The 19940-nt window shown below is 38.4% G+C and overlaps 1 protein-coding gene across 1 annotated transcript in view; it reads right to left on the bottom strand.

Annotated features, from left to right (window-relative positions):
• Positions 1-16845, bottom strand: part of BAIAP2L1 (BAR/IMD domain containing adaptor protein 2 like 1) — a 41979-nt gene extending 25134 nt beyond the window's left edge. Inside the window, exons 1-3 of the mRNA XM_086759654.1 lie at positions 16587-16845; positions 7174-7249; positions 3066-3152 (exon numbers count right to left, since the gene is read on the bottom strand). Coding sequence (XP_086615780.1) covers positions 3066-3152; positions 7174-7249; positions 16587-16637 — 214 coding nt within the window. The 5' untranslated portion in view covers positions 16638-16845. The remainder of the gene's footprint in view (positions 1-3065; positions 3153-7173; positions 7250-16586) is intronic.
• Positions 16846-19940: the final 3095 nt, after the last annotated feature.

Genomic DNA, 19940 nt, shown 5'->3' with positions numbered 1-19940 from the left:
CTCTGCGTTTCCTTATGAGGAGGAAAGATTGACTGTGTTTTTGATAACAAATCTTTACATCACACTTGGCAGTAAACGTGCTCTAGGCCACCCAGCAGGTTTAGGGTTGAACTGTAAAATGACTCAGTGCAATATTTCAGCCAAAAAGTGGCTGATGGGTGAAACACCAAGCTAATGGAGCAGACATGTACATTTAAGAGAAGTCAAAGATAATTGACAGGTATGTTTTCCCTTCATTTCTGCTGTAGATGACAGTAAGGTAGAAAACCAGCACCAGGGATTTCTGACTGCTATGAAGTTACTATGAAGTCTTGCCATCCATAAGCCAGTTGCCCTGAGTGTGGTTAAATTGGTAAGCCATGAGGGGGGTGTGTGTGTGGTGTTTGTTTCTAAACACGTTAGTTTCACACATTAGGTTAAATATTTCTTTGCATGTTTCAATTTTTTATTACCAAAATTAAAACATTTGCATGTTCTGGTTTTCCAAAGACCTAAAAACTGGAAATCCAGACCACAGTACCTCAATTTGTGCTCAAATATTAAAGCACTCCAAAATGCTTTAGAACTTGGCCATTGCTGGTCTATAATTTATTGTGAAGAGCCAGGATAAATATTAAAGATATAGTGACCTCCTACTAGCATCTATGGGAATGTTGCTGTTGATTTCAGTTAATGTGGGATACAGGAAGAGGCCTTATAATATAATTTTAAAGAAGGGAGAAGTAAAAAGTTATCAAAATATTCTGAACATGAGATTTGGATACAGGTAACATCCACAAATAAAATTATGGAAATTGCTCCTCTCTGCTTCTTTGCCAGTCACCTGTAGACTATTGCTCTTATAGGACAAGCTGGTATGTCAGCTCACTTGATGCTCAAGAGGTATATTCCAGAAAAGCGGTTCACAGGCATGCCACAAAACTTAACTGATGACTACTGACCTTTTTGGCAGAGAAAACAGAAGTATTATGCACGATAGAGCTGCCAGTGGCCAATAACACGTCTTTTGGCAAGTCTCAGAAGGAACTCACAGAGGAGACAATTCCACAGTGGGCTGAGCCTATGGTAATTCCACTGAGGTTAACAGGGTCCGCAACAAGCAAATGACAGCACAGGGATCTAGTCTTTACACATTCGATACTGCTCAGCATGCATCTCAGTTTTAAAATACTAAAAGGCACAGTAAATTATTTTTTTTTTCTTTTTCAGCAAAGATACTTTTAGAGACATCTGGGGTGCATCATATTTCTTTGCTAAATAGTTCAGTATTGTAGCCTCGCTGCAGAACTATTAAAACTTTCTCAAGAAAATGCAAATTATCTCTCTCGGACTCCTAACCACATTATCCTGCCTTTTCCAATGTTCATTGACTTTCCTTATCTCTAAATTAAGTATTCTATCAGGGAGTATGCTGGAGAAATCCAGAGTTGCTGTTTTCCTTAAGAAGAAAAGATTTTTCTGCAGTAACAGTTTAAGTAGAAGACAAACAGAAAGCAGTGTTAGAGGCCTGACCCTAAAGGCGGACATGTTTTCTCAATACAGTAGATCTAGAAAAAGGTTTATAACTGCAGGGAAGAATTAATAGTTAAATAAAAACATATTTTCAATCACAATTCTGTATTGTCCCCAATAATAGGGAAAACCAGTTATTTTCCGAATTCAGCTCGAGAGTATCCAACGATAATATTTTCAAACAAGCAGACGCTATCCCACAGTCACACGAAGTTCAATAAATACATTACTTCCATGCATTTGACCAACTGCTTGATTGCAAATACTCTAACCATGCATTTGTTGATATTTTTATAAGACTCTGCATGTTTATTACTTTTAACTTTCTCATAGTTTTGTTCTATCGTTTGAAACCAGCAGCTCTGCTTGCTGTAAACAGCCTGCAAAGCAAATACAGAAAGCGACTGCGTTCGGGCTGTTTGCTTTGCACTGTTTGCTGTTCTGCCGCTCCCACTTTCGACACAGAATGTTAGCACTCACACACAAGTGGTTTCAGAACAAATCATAATAATGTATGCAGGTACATAGAAACCAGTGGCCACCAATCAAGAAGACTCTTTCTCCTTAATTCTGCTTCAGCAGAATAATAATAATAAAAAAACATTTACTAAAAACATTCTTTTTTAATCAGCTGAATTAACATACTATTGAGAGTTCCAGGAGCAGATGCAAGTCACATCGCTGGAAGAGTCCTACATTGCCCATAATCAAAAATTCAGAGACAAGACACTTAAGTTATTTTTGTCAAAAAGCAAATGAAGGCTTTAAACAAATGTTTCCTCTTTACAGTATAGTTCCCACTTCTTTGTTTTGTAGTGATATTAGAATCTTTTCTCAGAAATATTACAAAGACTTTGATGACAACTTCACTTGTGTAGACTGAGCAGTATCATTTCAATGCTAGCCAAAGGAGTACAAAATGAATTGCTGATGGTGATCTTTCAAAAATTCAGAAATTATTTTCAGGAAAGTACAGAACTTTGATTGATTTTACATTTATGCAAATGTACTGCATCTTCAAATCTACAGTTTCTCTTTCAAAAGCCTGAATAGAAAATAAACATAATGCATCTGAGAACTTTTAGTTATATACTCGATCAAAAATAGTGAAATAGAACTAAAATCTTCACCATGGAACTCATCCAGAAGATTGTTTTAGTTTAGAACTGCTATCATACTCTAGGACTCCTCATACTAATATTCTGTTGCAGAAATATTTCTACATTCATCTCTGTACTAAAGATTAAGCTACATATTTTTCCATATTTATTATAGAATTATATGAACTTAAAAAAATGCATGCTTTTGAATGCATAGGCAGAAATATATTCACAAAAGTTAAAAAAAAAGTGATTTTGTCAAAACATTATAACTGTCTTTAGAAATATCACACCTTAGAGGAATCCACTCGCTTCCATCTATGCATTATTTAAGAGCAAAACACACTTTTTCTGATCCTTCTCTATTTCCCATTAGTTGTATGAACTACCAGCAGGAAAACAAAAATAAAATTTGTATTTTTAAGTAATTTTTAAAAATGAGATTTCGCTTACCTAATTCTTTAGAAACTGGAGAATCAGCTGATATATCCCCAATCTTTGCAAGGCTATCATAATATGCTCTTCCAGCCACTACCATAGCTTGGGGGGAAAAGGGGCGTGGGGAGAGGAGGAAAAAAACCAAAACAAACTGTTAAAAAAAAAAAATCAAAGTATTTTTCATTTTCATTAATCTATGATCCTATGAAATTTTTTAATCCTGGGTACATAGTAAGAGACAGGTATATAGCAATAAGAAAATCCTTCTATCAGTTTCAGCATATTATTTAGTTCCAACTCTCATGCATATCCAGGAGCAATCAGCATCCAGTGGGTAGGTTTAGCCATAAGCCATTGGTCAGGATATAACAAAACTCCTTGATATACATAAAACTGTTGGAATAAAGTAAAATGCAATCCCAAGCCTACTAGAAATGCCAAATTCTCTGCCTTGTATTGGCCAGTCAGATGACTGATCTGAGAAATGGCTACTGGCCATGAGACAGTGGGCCTGCAGTTGCAACAAGGAGACATGGAGCCCTACAAAAGCAAATAATCATTTACTGTTTAAGTCCATTGAAAGAGTAACGTGCTTCAAAGCAGCTATGATGAAGTACAGTTCACCAGGTGTGACATATTTAAAAGAAAAGTGAAATGTGAGAGGTTTGACACATCTGATACAGCCTCTCTTAAAAATTGCCATTACGGATAACATTGTACAGCCATCACATACTGCAATGACAAATATTATTTCCTGTCAAAACAATCCTTGAAATCAGAGTATCCTACATATAAACATCAGTGTTTCCACTTTAAGGAACTTTTAGGTCTCCAATGCTAAAACTTCAAAAATTAAGTCTCTGCAAGATGATGTTCAGGTTATGGAAGTAACCCATTTGGCATTCTTTTCTTAATTTTCAACATACCATCAGTGTTCCTGAGATTATTCAGCAACTTAGCTTAAATGTTGGAAGATCTCTGGTTTCTTGGTCAGACATGGAAAATTACCATTGATACATACAATTTCTGCACAGAGTTATTTTGACACTCCAGGAAAATGCCTACTTTTATCTTCATCTCTGAAATCCAGATGGCAGAGAAATCTATATTCCAAGTACTTTAAGCAATAAAAACCTCAGGCAACAGGTGCATATATAGTTTAAGAAACCTGAAGTTTTAACATTCCTGACCAAATGATAGACCCTAGTTAACACTTGGATGCTCACATTATTTTTTCCCCAGGACAGTTCCCCCCCTTTTATTGTTTATAGTTCAATTCCAGTTTTACAGGAACCAATACACTCTTAATATCTATCGCTGAGCTTTCGGTTATTCTCAGTTAATAATTTCCTGGTTATAGCTGATTTAAACAGCAAGGCCAGTTTTGCTCGAATGAACACAGAAACATCAAGATTCAAACTGCAGGGAGGAACAGTGAGAAACAGATTATATATGCAGTAGATCTACACCATGCAACAGTTGCCTTGCATCTTCACAGTATCTAGAACTGATCTGACCACAAAGAAAAGAAATAACAAGGACAAATTGGCAGGGAAAAATACTTATTTAAGTAAGTCCTTGTAATTTTTTTTTGTAGTAGTACATTTTTAATGTAAAGTGGAAGCCAAGCACGCTGTCCCTGTTGACTTTAGGATACTTTTTTTTCTGAGAGGAATATAATTGGCAATTGCCAATTACGGTATTTTACATCTGTATTCTGTACTTTTTACTAGCAAAGGTGACATAGAATCATAGAACAGTTTGGGTTGGAAGGGACCTTTAATAGTCATCTAGTTCAGTCTCCCTGCAATCTTCAACATCTCCAACCAGATCAGGTTGCTCAGAGCCTCATCCAACCCGACCTTGAATGTTTCCAGGGATGAGGCATCCACCACCTCTCTGGGCAACCTGTTCCAGTGTTCTACCACTCATATTGTAAAAAAATTATTTTCCTTATATCAAGTCTGAATCTACCTCCTTCCATTACCCCTCATTCTGTCACAACAGGCCCTGATGAAGCTTCTCCCCATCTTTCTTATAAGCCCCCTTTAGGCACTGGAAGACTGCTATCAGGTCTCCCCGGAGCCTCCTCTTCTCCAGGCTGAACAGCCCCAACTCTCTCAGCCTGCCCTCATAGGAGAGGTGCTCCAGCCCTCTGATCATCTTTGTGGCCTCGCTCCAACAGGTCCAAATCTTTGGTTACATAACAGTATGTTCACTGAGAAGCCTGAAACTCTTCCAAATGAAACAAAGATTCTTTTCGAGGCTCTGCTGCATTAGACAAGAGTACTTTCTGTCTAAGCTGTGTCTCAGAGATGCTCTATACTCAAATTTTCTGAAGAGAGGAATTATACTGATGCTACCGATGGAGCAGTATGCCACCTGTATATGAAGATTTTATGCTATTCCAAGTCTTCCTTTTCTCATCTTTTCTCAAGATAGCCCCAAGTCAATCTTTTATCCTAATAGGCACTAAAAAAAGGAAGAGAGTGTGTGATTTCTTCTGTGCTAATCAAGCTAAATCAAGAACTCCACTTGTACAGTCTCTTCACCAACACTATGGCTAGTAAACTACTTCTGTAGGAAAGCAATTTTGACCTTTTATCCTCAAAAAGTATAAAAATACAAGAACTTCTGCTAGGTTTATAATGTGAGTTTTATATTCTTTGTCAGCCTACTCTGACTTGTTTGGAAAGCTGCAAAGTATTTCTTTAGCAACATTGTATTTACTCCGTATTACGAATCTATTTATACTACTCAGAATTTAGGGAGAAAAGATTAACAATTTATGAGAGCCCAAAGATTACTTTAATGTAGTTTCTCAACAGTTGTTGCAACTTTGTAAACATTTATTCATTTGAAATTAAGTATTCATGCTAGATAGCTTTGTCAGGCAGTCTTAAAAGGGAAACTTTCTAGAACACAATACCCATCAGCCTCTCCAGTGTTGCTGTGCACAGCTATATTATGAATTACTGATCACAAACTGAATGAGAAGAGGCACAATGTAACATATCAACAGTAAAGTACGTGAAAAGCAGAACCCTCAGAAACTGGTATAAGAATCTTTCAGCCAAACATGAAAACACTTGTTATTACTTCTGGTACTACCTATAATCCCTCAAGTTAGGTATTAGGTAACTAGAGTCAGGTTAGCCATTACTGCAAGTAAGTAAATATTTCCATATTTTCATCTCCAACAGGCTTTAGTTTTATCTTTTTCTCAAGCCTGGTCTAAAATTTGCATGAAGAGAGATTTCAGTGTCTACTTGGCTATGCACTGCTTCTGCAGTATCACATTTCTCAGAGGACTAGATTACACATAGGGGAAAGATATGCCACAGCCTGGAATGAGGCAAAGTTAGAGAGATTTTACATTGGTGTAATATGGTATCAAGCAGCTCAACAGGTCTGCATAGGTGAAACGGAGCAAGCTCTAACAAGTCCTACGACATAAGCTTTGGGAATCTAGAGCCCAGCCTTGGAAACTCATTCTTAGATAGCTTCTGGGAAGTCAATAATGGAAGCAAGCAACCACATTATAAAAAGTTCAAGAGACTAGGTCCTTAAATTCAAATATGTTCATTCCGATTTTGACTCCCCTAAAAATATACCATCTGGTTTAGTATGGACAACAAAAAAAAATTAATCCACTGCTGCAACTCTTATTCAAGTTGTTCTGTTCACAGGGTTATTTAGACAGTGATGTGTATAGGTGAGCAGAAACAGATCTAAAAATGTGCAACATCTTTGGAAGATATTTCCAGGGGAAAAATAGAACAGCTAATTTACATAACTGTTTTCTTCATTTATATTGTTATTATAATGCAAGTTATTTACACTTTATGTGCAGTTTATTGTGCAGTAGCTCTGTGCCCAAGTGTTCGGGACGCAACTTCTGCAGGACAGTTGAAAGAAAAAAAAAAAAAAAAAAACAACAAAAAGGGAGAAAGTACGTATGTTTGGGTGTTGGCACTTTTTTGTTTGAGTTTTTTTTTTTTCCTAATTAAACATATCCGAAGTTCAACTTGGAAATTAAGCTTATACACAACCCTTATATCCAATATACATATTTAAGTGAAAATTAAACATTCTTTCTAAAGTTAGCACCTAGAAGACTTACCATTAACGGCTTTTTCATAATTCTTCCCCAGATTTATTAAATTCCTCAGTCCTGGATTGAACTGTTCCATAACATTCTAGTGAACAGAAAATAAAATTTATGTTATAACCAAGGCAATTCAACAGTGGATGAAAATATCTCAGCATCACTCGGTCTAGTTTTATGTTTCCTATGTACAGCATACATCTGAAAACTCTGTGGATGGATGAAAAATAGAAGACTTGGGAGGGAGAGGAAAGCAAAGGATGCAAGGGACAGAAGCTGAGCAACAAAGAGGAAAAAAAGGTAAAGTATTTCAATAGAGGGGAAAAAAAGAATCTGGCTATTTAGAATATAAGAAGGTGGCAAGTATGTAATGAAAGTTTGCACAGATCCTTCTGTTACGGTAGCTGATGATGAAATAAGAGAAAAATTTTTATCCACTAATTGTTTTATGAAGTCAGACAATAACATGAACTTTCTGACAATGGTTCAAGATTTGAATTCTCCTCCTCTGCCCTGAAAAAAAAAGAAAAAAAAAAAAGAAGGAAAAAAAAAATAATGCTGGGAAAAGGAAAAAGAGAAAAGAAATTCACCAGATAACTGATCAGGGGACAACTAAGCACTTTACTCATAGTTAGGGTGGTTTGTTGTTTTGGGGGTTTTTTAAGTTTGAAAATGCTGCATTTTATTGTGAGAAGCTGTAGTTCTTTCAGAAAGAAAGTGAAAATTAAGACCTTATTTAAACAGGAGAGAAAAAACAAAAAACAAAAACAAAAAAAAAAACAAAACAAAAAAAAACCAAAAACCACTACAGCTGCTTGGGCTGTTAAACACAATTATTGGCAGAATCAACCAGAATCTGAAATCCAGCAGCTCCACACGACTGTTCTCATAGCTACCAAATTCTATAAACCGATGAAGTGGTAGAAATTGTGACTGGCAGCTTCATAGTGCAAGAAAATAGCTACACCATTAACTAGAAAAGTTTCAAGTCTTTGCAAAGAGTAGAAAATAAATTAAGCCATGATGTACAAATGCAAATTTGAATTTTCTCAAAGTTAGGGGGTGAAGAAGAGAAGCAAAGCACATTTTGTCCACTCCAGAAATGAAAACCTCCACAAATTTTGACTTGTCCCTACTCATAGGAAAGCTTAATTTTCCCTCTTTCTGGTCAAAGACAATAACTTTCCTTCCTCCCCTCCAGATCAATGTTCAGAAATTACTTTTATCTTGTTATGAGCACTAGAGGGGAAAGGAAAAAAAAAAAAAAAAAAAAAAAAAAAAAAAAAAGGCAAAACCAGAAGCAGCTGACATGCTGATTAAATGCAATAGTTATTCTTTCCTCAGAATCATGCCCTTTAAGATGTCTGGAACACATGAAGCAAAAATAGCAGTATTCCAAAATATCAGATGTTGCAATTAGCTTTTGAACAATGCTAAATAAGTTTGAAAGCCCTCTGAGCTTTACTTATTTCTTCAGGTAGAATTGCTATCTGAATTAAAGACACAGCATGTTTGTTTAACAAAAACCACTTCACATGTACGTAAACAGCTACCTCTGAGCAAGTATTCTAGATTTTACCATATGTGCCTGGTCATTTAACAGTCAAGTAACCCCGATGTTTTAATCCTTTCTTTTCTCTCTTCCATACAAAATACAATTTCATATAACATCAGCTGCTAAGGCTCGATAACATTTTTGTAATGAGTATTTTCTTTTTCTTTTAAAAATAAATTTAATACAAGCCTTATATTTCCATAGAGGAGAACCTTAAAAGTTTTTGCAGGTTCTAGACCTTCTTTTCCCAGGATCTTCCTAACAAAACTATAGCTGTGACATTACTCTGTAAAATTTTATCATCACAAAAGAAAGATCATGAGACACCTGAAGATATCATTCTGTTATTCTTACTTTTTTTATGACAACATTTTAATGACACAGCTCACATCTTTCTAGATATTATTCACACAGCAGAACTTTCAAGTTCAAGGAATTCAAAACAGACACTTTCTGCTTACAAGAAATACAAGACAAGTGAAATAGTATCAAGCTTTTGTCTGTTATACCACTAACAGAATGAAAATATTTATATTTAGTACATACATGGACCCAGAAAGAACAGGAATACCGTCACATCTGTCTTATTTTCAGGCAAGGTCATTCAGACAGAACTTTATTATTATTTTTCAGCTATAGTGCTATACCTGAACTCCAGTAAATTTAAAAAGTGAAGAAAATAATTAACTCCAGATTTCACCAATAATACTTTTAACAGTCATCTTAAGGAAAAGATATTTTAAAAAATAGATATAAAAGTCTCAAGTTCTTATACTGGTAGAGTATATACGATATCAAAAGCAGACACAGAACAACAATACCTGGCCCCACTGCCTTTATTTGTACAGATTAAATGCAACTGGAATTGTTTTCCGGTCTATACCATTAGACTCTTACGCAGCCAAGCACGATCACTGCAAGCAAACTATCTATTGTCCCCGGGTCCTTCATTTGTGTTAACTCACCAGCCACATCCAGAAAGCATTTAGGAAACTGTGTTTCAGGTTGGGCCAACAATGCCAAGGGCTACTCTAACAACTTCACAGTATGGATTTTCAAGCTCTAGTGCCTGGGAACATCCCTCCTCCCACTCCAGCTCTTTAATTTACTACTGTAAATGTTGCTGCTGTGCCTCTGCTGCCCTCCCTGGAGCTGAGGCAGTGCCATCGTGAGGCTTTTGTTCCAAAGGGTAAGTTTTCTCTTGCTATTCCAACTTTTTGCCATTTCTTCCCAGCAGCATACTAAAGAGGATATCTGTTGGCATATATGGAGTTAGTGAATCATAAAAAAAAAAAAAAAAAAAAAAGAAAAGAAAAAAAGTGTGAATTAGAGGATTGTATTAGGAGTTAAAGTCTTGTGTTCCAAGGATATGGGGGAGAAGAAAGGTGTACATGATGTAGAATCCGTGTGTATGCATGGCAGGTAAGAATCCCAAAGCCACCTTGAATTACTGCCCTATACTGAAAATAATTTTCTTGAAAGACAGATCGTGTCCTTGCTTACCCCGCTCCTCTCAACAATAACTTATAGAGTAAAATCCTTACTACCATCTACCCAAAAATTCTAATGGTAACATGACAATTATTGGTCTTGAAATGCTAATTTTTGGAATGACCATCTTAAGGATTCGAGGGTTAAGATTCCAGTTCTCTTGACGTCTTGTAATTCAGATTTCAAACAGAAAACAGTGATTGCACCTGTGTCATTAGTTGTTTTCATTTAGGAGGATATGGGAAAAAAAAACAGCCCTCAACAGCTCCCCTCTCTGAAGCCTGACCCCATAGCTTTTTATTTTCATTATCAGGCTTGCTATGTATCTGGTATTCATGCAGAGCACATATAGACCATTCTGTGGAGACACCACAGGTCACTGAAACGGAGAGCTCTGAGGGAGAGCTCCAGTACATCACATCTGCTCAACATATAGGTAAAGCTGCTGGGAAAGATGAAGAAACAATTTATAGCTCAGCGCCTTCAGTAGCTGGAAGGCACACAACTAATGGATCTTTTCTCCATTAGACCAAGCAGTCTCTGGAAGATTTTCAGTCTTTGCACTGCCACAGTGGCTGATTGTTAGCAGAAGCGTCTGCACCAGTCTCTAGATGTGAACGCCCAAGAAGCGGCAAAAACCTTTGCAATGGAAATTCCCCTTTAGAATTTGCTTGGTTTAACACAAGGTACGTACGGTTAGCCGATCCTCACCGCACTCTGCAAGGCTCATTTACTTTCCTACTAAGGGTTTGTGTTTGATAAAAAGACTTAGCTTCCGCCCGCCAAGATGATCTAATGAAATAATTCTTAGATAATTTTCGTCTCTCCAGCATTAGAAAGGAGCATATGTATATTTTTCTTTCTCCTGAAGACTAGATTCTCAAAAACCTGGCTGTATGTACAGTTCTCTTTTTATACAGTTAACCACTGTTGCCGTCTTTGAAGTACTGTCCAGGAAGAAATACATAGAGTGCTTTTTCAAAAAGGGAAACTGTCACTAGCAACTCCCTCTTCAGGATCAGAGGTAAATTTGATATTGCCAAGACATTTCAGATCAGCTAAAATGTTAAAGTGACTGTAATATTTTGTTCAACTTCAGAAGTTACAGGGGGGGGAAACCCACTCAGAAATCAATTCGTACAGCTATTTATTTTCAGATGATGTCTTATAGTTTTATAGCTTCCCTTATTTGCAGTCTAAAGAAAAAGTCATGAAAATTAGTGGGACTGAACACCAGTGCAAAAATTACAACTTATATATGAAAGCCAGATCTAAAAACTTCTAAAAAAGCAGAGACAGAGGAAAAAATAAGAATTTCTCATCAAGAGAACCACTAATTTAGAATTGTCAGAAGTCTCAGAAAATATCACTAATCTTGTTATCTGCCATGCTGTACAAAGTCATGGGAATAAGGCTTTTGTCTTAATCCAAATAGACATAACAAAGTCAGAAAAAAGCTGAGAGAGACAAAGTAGTCCACAACACATCATTTGCCCGTACAGTGAGGAACACAAACTAGGCCTCCTAATTGTCTGTCTAGTGTCCTATATTCTAGTGACACACTACCTCTCATGAACAGAATAATTAGCTGGAAGAGAAGAGGAGGTACATGATCAGATCCTACAGCTTTCTATTATTTAGGATGAATGAAAATGAAGGGAAAGCCAGGCAACGATAAATACCTTTTTATGCAGGGAATTTTAGAATTGGCAAAAGTGACCTTCCAAGAAAAAGCATAAGACAAACCCGTCGCGGTGATTCAAGCCATTAAATCCTCCTATAATCCAGTGTAACTGTTGCTATGTGCCTTTTACCACATAAAACCAGTATGAGTTAACCAGCCTGGCAGCAGGGAGCTGACTGAAGAGGAACAAGCCTCGTATTTCCACTGGTTGTGTATAGGTATTATATCTTCCGCAGTTCCTGATACTCACATAAACAACGTTAATCTTCAAAACAAATGACAGCTATTGTAGAAGTGCCTTCCTGTAAATGCTCAGCTTTGCTTTTTACTTAAAGACACACCTCGCAGAACAATAGCTCAGCAGGTATGAATACAACGAAACAATGCATAGACTCCCTGTAGTTTCAAGTTCACATCCTGCAGGCACTTCTGCAAGAGTGGATAACAGTGTATGTGGGGAGAAATCCGAAATTCTAGAACTAGCACAGAAAAGTAGATCTTCATGTCTAACATTACTCATGTTACCATCACTATAGCCAATCTTTGTGTAGCTACTAATAATTTAGCTTAAATTTTTATTCCTCAATTTGGAAAACAGTAAAATTGAGTTTTTGGAAAAAGTCTTCAGTGTTGCTACACTATGTCTGAGAAACCACTTGAAAAGATTAAAAAAGCTGAAGAGAAAGTAAATCATACTGTGCTCTACCATACTTGAAGCATTTTGCACATTATTGCATTTCCTCTCCTCCTTTAGCTTTTCAAATCCACAGTAGTTTTCAGAAAGGCATGATTAAGCCCTCAGCACATCTCACGTTAAGCTATCTCAGTTGTTAGTTAGCTTAATATTGTTTTAAAACAGGTTTCACAGAATGAAAAAAATAAATCAGGATGCCAGTGTTTATTCAAAAAGACTAATTCTTATGACTAATTATTAGTCAGCTTGAGGGAGCATTTCTTATTTAAGAGAAGCATTAATACATCATCCATCAGTGTGTTTCAAATACAAACTTTTTAGGTTATGAACACATGACCCAAGATAGACCCTAAGTAGGCATAACCCTAAGTAAGGTCAAAAGAGATAATTTGCACTATGATAGAACTGGACTTTATACACACACAAACTCCTGAAGGCACTTCTTCCCCTGAATTAAGTTTATATTTCAGTGATGCAAAACAACAGCAAGTGCTAGGACCACAGGTGAATTTTATCTTTGGTATATAAATCTGGGAGTTTAATCTAACTGTGAGGCTTTTTAAAGTATGGAAATATGGAATTTAGGGCTTTAAACTGAATTTATCAGATATATTTCCATCTTAAAACAATATAGCCCACGAAAATAACTCTACATGCCCCTGTAGAGAACACAACACTCCACTGAATAAACAAAGTCGAGGGTATTTTTGGTTTGTTGCTTTTGTTTTTTAATTACACTTTGGATTATAATCAAAATTTCTGGTAAGATTTATTTTAGTACAGAGAAATATATCTTTAAAATCCAAGATTACCAGCATTAATGAATTACAGCTATCTCGCTATTATCAAGAGCTCCGGAAACCTCAAACCACAGGAGCAATACGCAAGCTGCCTGCCCAGCCCTTAGACTATACAGGGAGAATGACAGCTCTGTAACTCAGTACTTTCCTGTTTTGTCCCCTTTCCCCTGCACTGCGTGTATCATAGTTGGATGCCAAATAGTTTTCCCCCATATACAGCAGATAAAATGAAACTGTACGAGCTGTGACACACCACCACGTAGCAACTTTCCAGGAGTAACTGATTGACAGTCTGTGTGTGAGTAGGGGGTCATGCAGTGTCCCCTCACGGCATGCCACATCACTGCAGTGAGTTACAAGGGCAGGGCAATGTCATACCAGCGAACCTCTCGGCAGCTCCTTGGCAAAAGGAAGGCTGTGGCCCTCTTTAGTCATAGGCTCCCACACCCTTAGGCTTCATTTTGCACGTGCCATTCCTATCATGCATTAAAGTGATTCTTCAGGTATTACGTAAAGAGTAAAATGTCAGCCTTGATTTTTGTGTGTGCACAACATGCACGTATTTGTGGATTAAGTTGTTATTTAGTCAGGTTAGGTAAAAAAAAATGTTGAGGTATTCACTTTCTGATGTTGTTGCCAACAAAAAGGATGAATAAGATAAAATTACAAGGGCATTACTTAGCCACCTGATGACTTCTGTAAGTATGTTTTGAAGCTTGTGTAACAGAGGTCACTATGTATTTAATAAATCCAATGGATTAGCTCTGTAAGAAAATTTAAAAAAAAAAAGAAAAGAAAACAGACTAGCAATGCATTTAATTTTCTATTCTTTTTCCAGGTCACACAAAAGTTTGGTGATTTTTGGTTTGTTTCTGGGTTTTTTGGGTGGGGTTGGTTTTTTGTTTGTTTGTTTTTTGGGTTTTTTTTTGATTTTTTTTTTGAGAAGTCAAAAGCCTGCATTTGGTCCTGTAGCACACAGATGCTATCACTAGACTACACTGAATTGGTTTCCCCAGACCAAGCCTTTCTCCTTACTGGTAGGAGAAACACAAACACTGCTCCCAGTTTTACCACTACCAACATGGTGTTTTAAGAGCTGTATCGCTAGGACGGCAGACAGCAGGAGCAGAAGTTACATGAGCTTTATTAAACAAAGGAGAGCGTGCTCACCGTGCAGAATGGAGCACAGCACAAAGAGGTGTTCATTTGTTTAAAATGAAAGACCTGTGACTACAGTCACAGTAAGTGCTGAATACACAGGCTACTGCTCTCTGCCCTTAAGAACTATTTTCAAGATTTGAACTTTGCTATAGAAATAACTACTTTAAAGCAGACCCAGAATCCATTCTCTATCTGAAGCAGCCTTTATACCTTATCTGGATAAAGTTTCAATTTTTAATGAGGGCAGGGCAAGAGGGTTTCCAGGCCTGTGAGTACTAGCTATGTGATGCAACATAACAGACCTCTCAAAAATACCCACCTAGAAGACATTTCATCGCTGTCAACATTAAGTTTGTATTACTGTGTTTTTGCTGGTTGTTCCACCCTTACGTATCCCCTTGATTTATGTTAAAAAACGAAGCAGTAAACTTTCCCAGTAAATAAGTACTGAATAACATGGAAGGTTTTGTTTATTTAGAGGTCTGTCATTCCTTTAAAGCCTATTTTATATTATATCAATTAAAATACACAAGAGGTTTTCTTCCCTCTCCTCTGTAAAATTGTTTTATTTACATTCTGGAAGTCAATAGACAAGGTAGGACATTCCTTTGTTGGCACAGCCCCGAACAGTCAACTTCCCAGGTTTCTGTTCTGTGAGCCTGTATTTACAGGCTGCTCTTCTGAGAAAAAAGAGTTTGTTTGCTTATGGCCTTGCCATGAGCGTAACTGATATCAAAAAGCACCGGACCGTTTAAGATGACCTGCACCGATTCTAGAGGACAAAACTTATAGCCAAGTCATCCCATTTTTTCACTAGTTTTGCATTAACTTAGATATCAAGTTGAAAAAAAGTAAACAGCATATACAACATGACACCCCTGGACTACTTGAAGAAGTATAGTTAAGTGTGTTGGAGAACAACAAAACTAACAGCAAAATACTCCAGTAAATGTTTTTAGAGACCTTTAAACAACATCTTCAGAAATATGAAAACATTTGATAGTAAATCAGTAAGATTTAGTAAATACTAAAATGGAACCATCCCCCAGAAAGATTTCCTTTGGGCTCAAAGCTGCAAATGCACTGCAACTCTAAGTCCATTTGCATGATTAAACGCATTTGCAAATTTAAGTGCTTCCTCTGGTACAACACACGGTACAGACTGAAGATTACGGGTCCAACACTGCCATCCCTACTCAACCAGAAGTATGATTCTTAAAGGAATTCTGCCCAGTTAGAATCTGTGTGCTTTGGAAGGGCTGAGTTTTAGAGAGAAAAAAAAAAGTTAAAAACAAGCGTCTAGTGCCCATATGCTAAGTATTTTTAATTCTACAAATAACGAGGCATTTTGGAAAGTTTAAAAGTCTACCGACACAAACTGGACTACCCTCACCAGCCGCTGCTTTGGGATACTGCTAGGCTGTACCATCACAAATCTGATCGGCAGCTCGAAAGGCAGGCAAGCAACTCAGTTCAGCGTTAAGCCATTTTTAGCTCTGGCCCGTATGAAGAAACGGTTCAAGCAGAAAACCACAAGCACCAAGATCTCCAAACCACCTTATCGCCAAACCACACGGAGGGAATTACGGCTCGCTGGAGCGCCGAGCCTGCTGGAGAGGGAGAAGCCGGCCGTAACGCCGGCCCTGTCCCGGAGCTGTCGCTCCCAGCTGCGGGGCGGCCCAGCCCCTGCGGAGGGGGCCGCGGTGGCGGGAAGGAGGCAGCCGGGGCGCGAACCGCCCTTTCGGGCTCTTTACAGGCGAGTACACTGGGATGGGCGAGATTACTCACAAGGGAGGGAAAAAGGGAAAACAAAACAAAAAAAAAAAAAGGAAAGAGGAAAAAAAAAAAAGTTTGCTCCCTTTCCTCATGAGGAGCCCAGGCTGCCCTGAGCCCTCCCGCCGGCCCTCGCCTGTGGAGAGGCGGCCGGCGGCCCCCGCCTCAGCCGCCTCCGGTGCCAGCCAGCGGGGGCAAAGGTGGCCGCCGTCTTCTCAGGCGAGGCGAGGCGGCGGGCAGCCCGCAGCCCCCTTCCCGGCCCGTACTCACTCTGTAAGTGCTCTCCGTCAGCTTGTTCACCTCCTCGGGGTCCCGAGACATGGTGCCGGCGGGGAGACGGCCGGTGGGAAGAGCTTCGTCCTCCGGAGAGCGCCTCGGCCCCAGCCTAGCGCCGCCACAGCAGACTGCGCTTCTCCCTCCGCCGCTAAGAAACTGTCAAAAACTTGTGGAACCAGCCGGGCAGGGCCGCGGCTGCCTGACGCGGCAGGACTGGCTGGGCGGGCGGGGATGGCTTCACTTCACCTCGCCTCGCCTCGGCGGGGAGGGCGGGCGGCCCGCACCGCCTCTACCTGAGTTGCCTCCGCCTCCTCCTTCCCGCCTCCCGCTCCGGGAGCCCCTGCCGGGCCTCTCTCCCCCACGGCCTGGGGGGCTCCCGTGGCCGTGGCCCCTCGGGACACCCCGGTAACGAAGCGCAGCCCGGGCCCTGGGGAGGCCTTTTCAGGAGGTAGCTCTGCTGCGGGTGCCCAGCGGAGTCGGAGGTAAACTCTTCCTCCCAGCGATTAAGAGGGAGTTCTGTGAGAATTAATTAATTAGTCATGTCAGAATTAATTAGTGTAGCCCTAGTGAGGCTGAGGACGGTCCCCTCTCTCCCTCTCACAGCAGCCCCCCGGGAGGGGGAGGCCTGGGGGTTTCCTCAGGGCCTCTCGGGCAAAGACAAAAATGTCTATCTCTTGAATCCTGGTCCAGCACACCACCTGAGCTTTGTGCTACACGCTTAGGTTTTCTATTTGTTTAAAATATACACCTATAAAACAGTGCCCCCAGTCATCTTTCCTCTGTGAAATGACTCATGAGGCCTTCATGGACGAGGAGGGGGAGGAAGGCTGTGGTAAGCTATAAATTTTTGTGGACTGTAAATCATCCAGAGATTGTGAGATTAATTTAAAGTATGCTGGTTGGAATATCTTTCTGATAATATAATACCAGCACTATCTTGAAGGACTTTATGGGCATTCATAATGTTGTGTATTTAAAACTTGTATGCAGTGGTAAGTATTGAGTACGTGAGGCGTGATCAACATCCCTACACACTGGACATCCTTCGTTTGGTCACTGTCTCTCCCTCTGTTTCCCCCACTTTATTGCAGCAATAAAATCGTGGTAGGTGTGCAACAAAAACTGGACTTGGAACAGACCCCTAGAAGTTGGACTCTGGTGTGGGAGGAGGTTGTTATCAGGTTTCGAGAGCTGTAAAAGTGTTTTCATTCAAGCATGTGGAGGTGTTTATACCTTTAGAACTACAACTTACCTTCTGGGATAAAAGTGGGCACTTAGAGTGTTGTCTTGAATACAGCTAAAATGCTGGGCAGAGAGGGAGTTCATACCCTCAGGTAAAGTCTTTGCAGACTTCTAGTATTTGTAGTATTAATTGCTTTTCTGTAATAATCCAGTTTATAATACTATTCTGTAGATATACTGAATTATTTTGTGCCCAAGTCTTCAATTTATGTTCCTGCTAAGCAGTGTGTACTCATACAAACAGTCCTCTTGAATGGGATGTGGCTGCTTGCCTGAGCATGGGATGAAGAATCCCACTGTTTATTCCCAAGTTTTTTGTCTGAAGAGTTTTTTACAACTCTGGAAACAGACTGTGCCTGAGTACTACTGCTTTGTGTTGCCATATGCTAATGTGTGAAAAGGATGTTTCTCCCTAACAGGCTGGGATTCAAATTTGAGGGAGTAAGTACTCAAAGGAAGATATAGAGAAGGACTTTTCCTTCCCTGACTCCTGCTAAAGGAGCTGGGAGTATATTGTAGAGCAGGGAGTGTATTATTCCCGGTAGGGGCAAAGCATTTGCCTTGTTTCCTCTGAACGTCATGGAGCTCTGGGAGCTCACCTGGGATTCAGGGTGTAAGTTTCCAGTTGGTGTGCTAAATGCAGTCATAGTCAATGGCAATGTAAGTATTAATGAAATATGCATATTAGAAAGAAACTACATGGATAATTAATGTAGGCAGAATTGTTTATAAGTGTTATGATACTTAACATATAATGGGATTGCTCAACGTTTCAAAATATATGTTTCTAAGGGTCTTTTTACTTTGTAAGCAGATGTAAATATTTTAAAGCTCTACTGAACTTCATATTCTCTTGTGTTCTTGACTTTCGGTGTTAGTTTCTGCAGTCTTCATGTATATACAATTTTTAGTGTTTTAACACAATCTTTTCTAAGTTTTTAGAGCTATAAACCTTTTTAAAAAAAGGAAAATAAAGATTGAGATTAATAATATAATTGTGAAGTAGTGGAGGGAAAAAAAGAAAATAAGAAAAAGCATTTTTTAAAGAATACCTAAGTGGGAAACAAAGCTAGCAAGGAAGAATACTTAATTTGGGGTGAAAATTGCTTCTATTAATTAATCTATTTACAGATTAAAATAAAAATGAACATAAATAGTTGAGACAATTAACATAGGAAAAAATGTTAACAGATGGAAAATAGCAAGATTGGCCTCTCTTTTAAAGTAAATGAAGTAACAATGCTTTCTTCAAATTTCTGAAATGAGCATTAGAAGTAATAATTTGTAGAACCATTATGAGATTAGGTTGTGTGTGTATTGAGGAAAACAAGCAACATCCTGGTTTATTGTTGAGATTAGATGCTAGTCTAGAAATTAATTTTTGTATCTTTATTCATGTTTTCCTTTGCTACCATTTTTTTCCCAAATCTTGAGAATATTATAAGTGTATACAGCATTTGGAAGCATTTTCTGTATTTTCTCTCTGTTGTGGTGTTAGAAATATTTTATGTATCAGTCATAACAATTACTATTGCTGCGTTCTAGTTTAGTGTTGTGTTTTACTGTGTGACTGAAAAACTTGAAATGTGACAGGCAAATACAATTCTTAATTTACAAATATCCAGACTTTTGCTATAAATCATAAATTTTCAAATTCACTCAGAAAAAAAGTCTTTTTGAGCTTGTAATACAAATGCAAGTATTTTGTTCTCTTCGTAGGGAGTTTATGATCTTACATTGTGTTAAGATTAGTGTTATGTTACTGACTTAGCTGGAATTAATTCTGATGTGTGCAAACAACATTAATTTAGAAGGGATGAATGAGATCCCATTTTTGCAACTCACTTAAGGATGCTCTTAAACTTAAACGTGTGTGCAGTGGTCCTCCAGTAACATATCAAAGTGTTTTGTCTGATCAGGCCAGAATATTTAATAGCTCGCAAAACCAAAACCTTAATGAATACATCTTTATGCTTTGTTGCCTACATACTACTGTAAGCATTTATAATAAACATACTAATAGGAGTTATATTATTTTTATTGAGAAATTTCTGTTTTATCATATTCATGAACAGCACTGGCAGCAGTGTTTAAGTACTCAGGGTT

Source organism: Chlamydotis macqueenii, chromosome 15 (genome assembly GCF_036417535.1).
Source record: "Chlamydotis macqueenii isolate bChlMac1 chromosome 15, bChlMac1.mat, whole genome shotgun sequence".
NCBI lineage: Eukaryota > Metazoa > Chordata > Aves > Otidiformes > Otididae > Chlamydotis > Chlamydotis macqueenii.
Note: the sequence above shows the minus strand (reverse complement) of the source record. Positions and strands in the feature narration are given on the sequence as shown.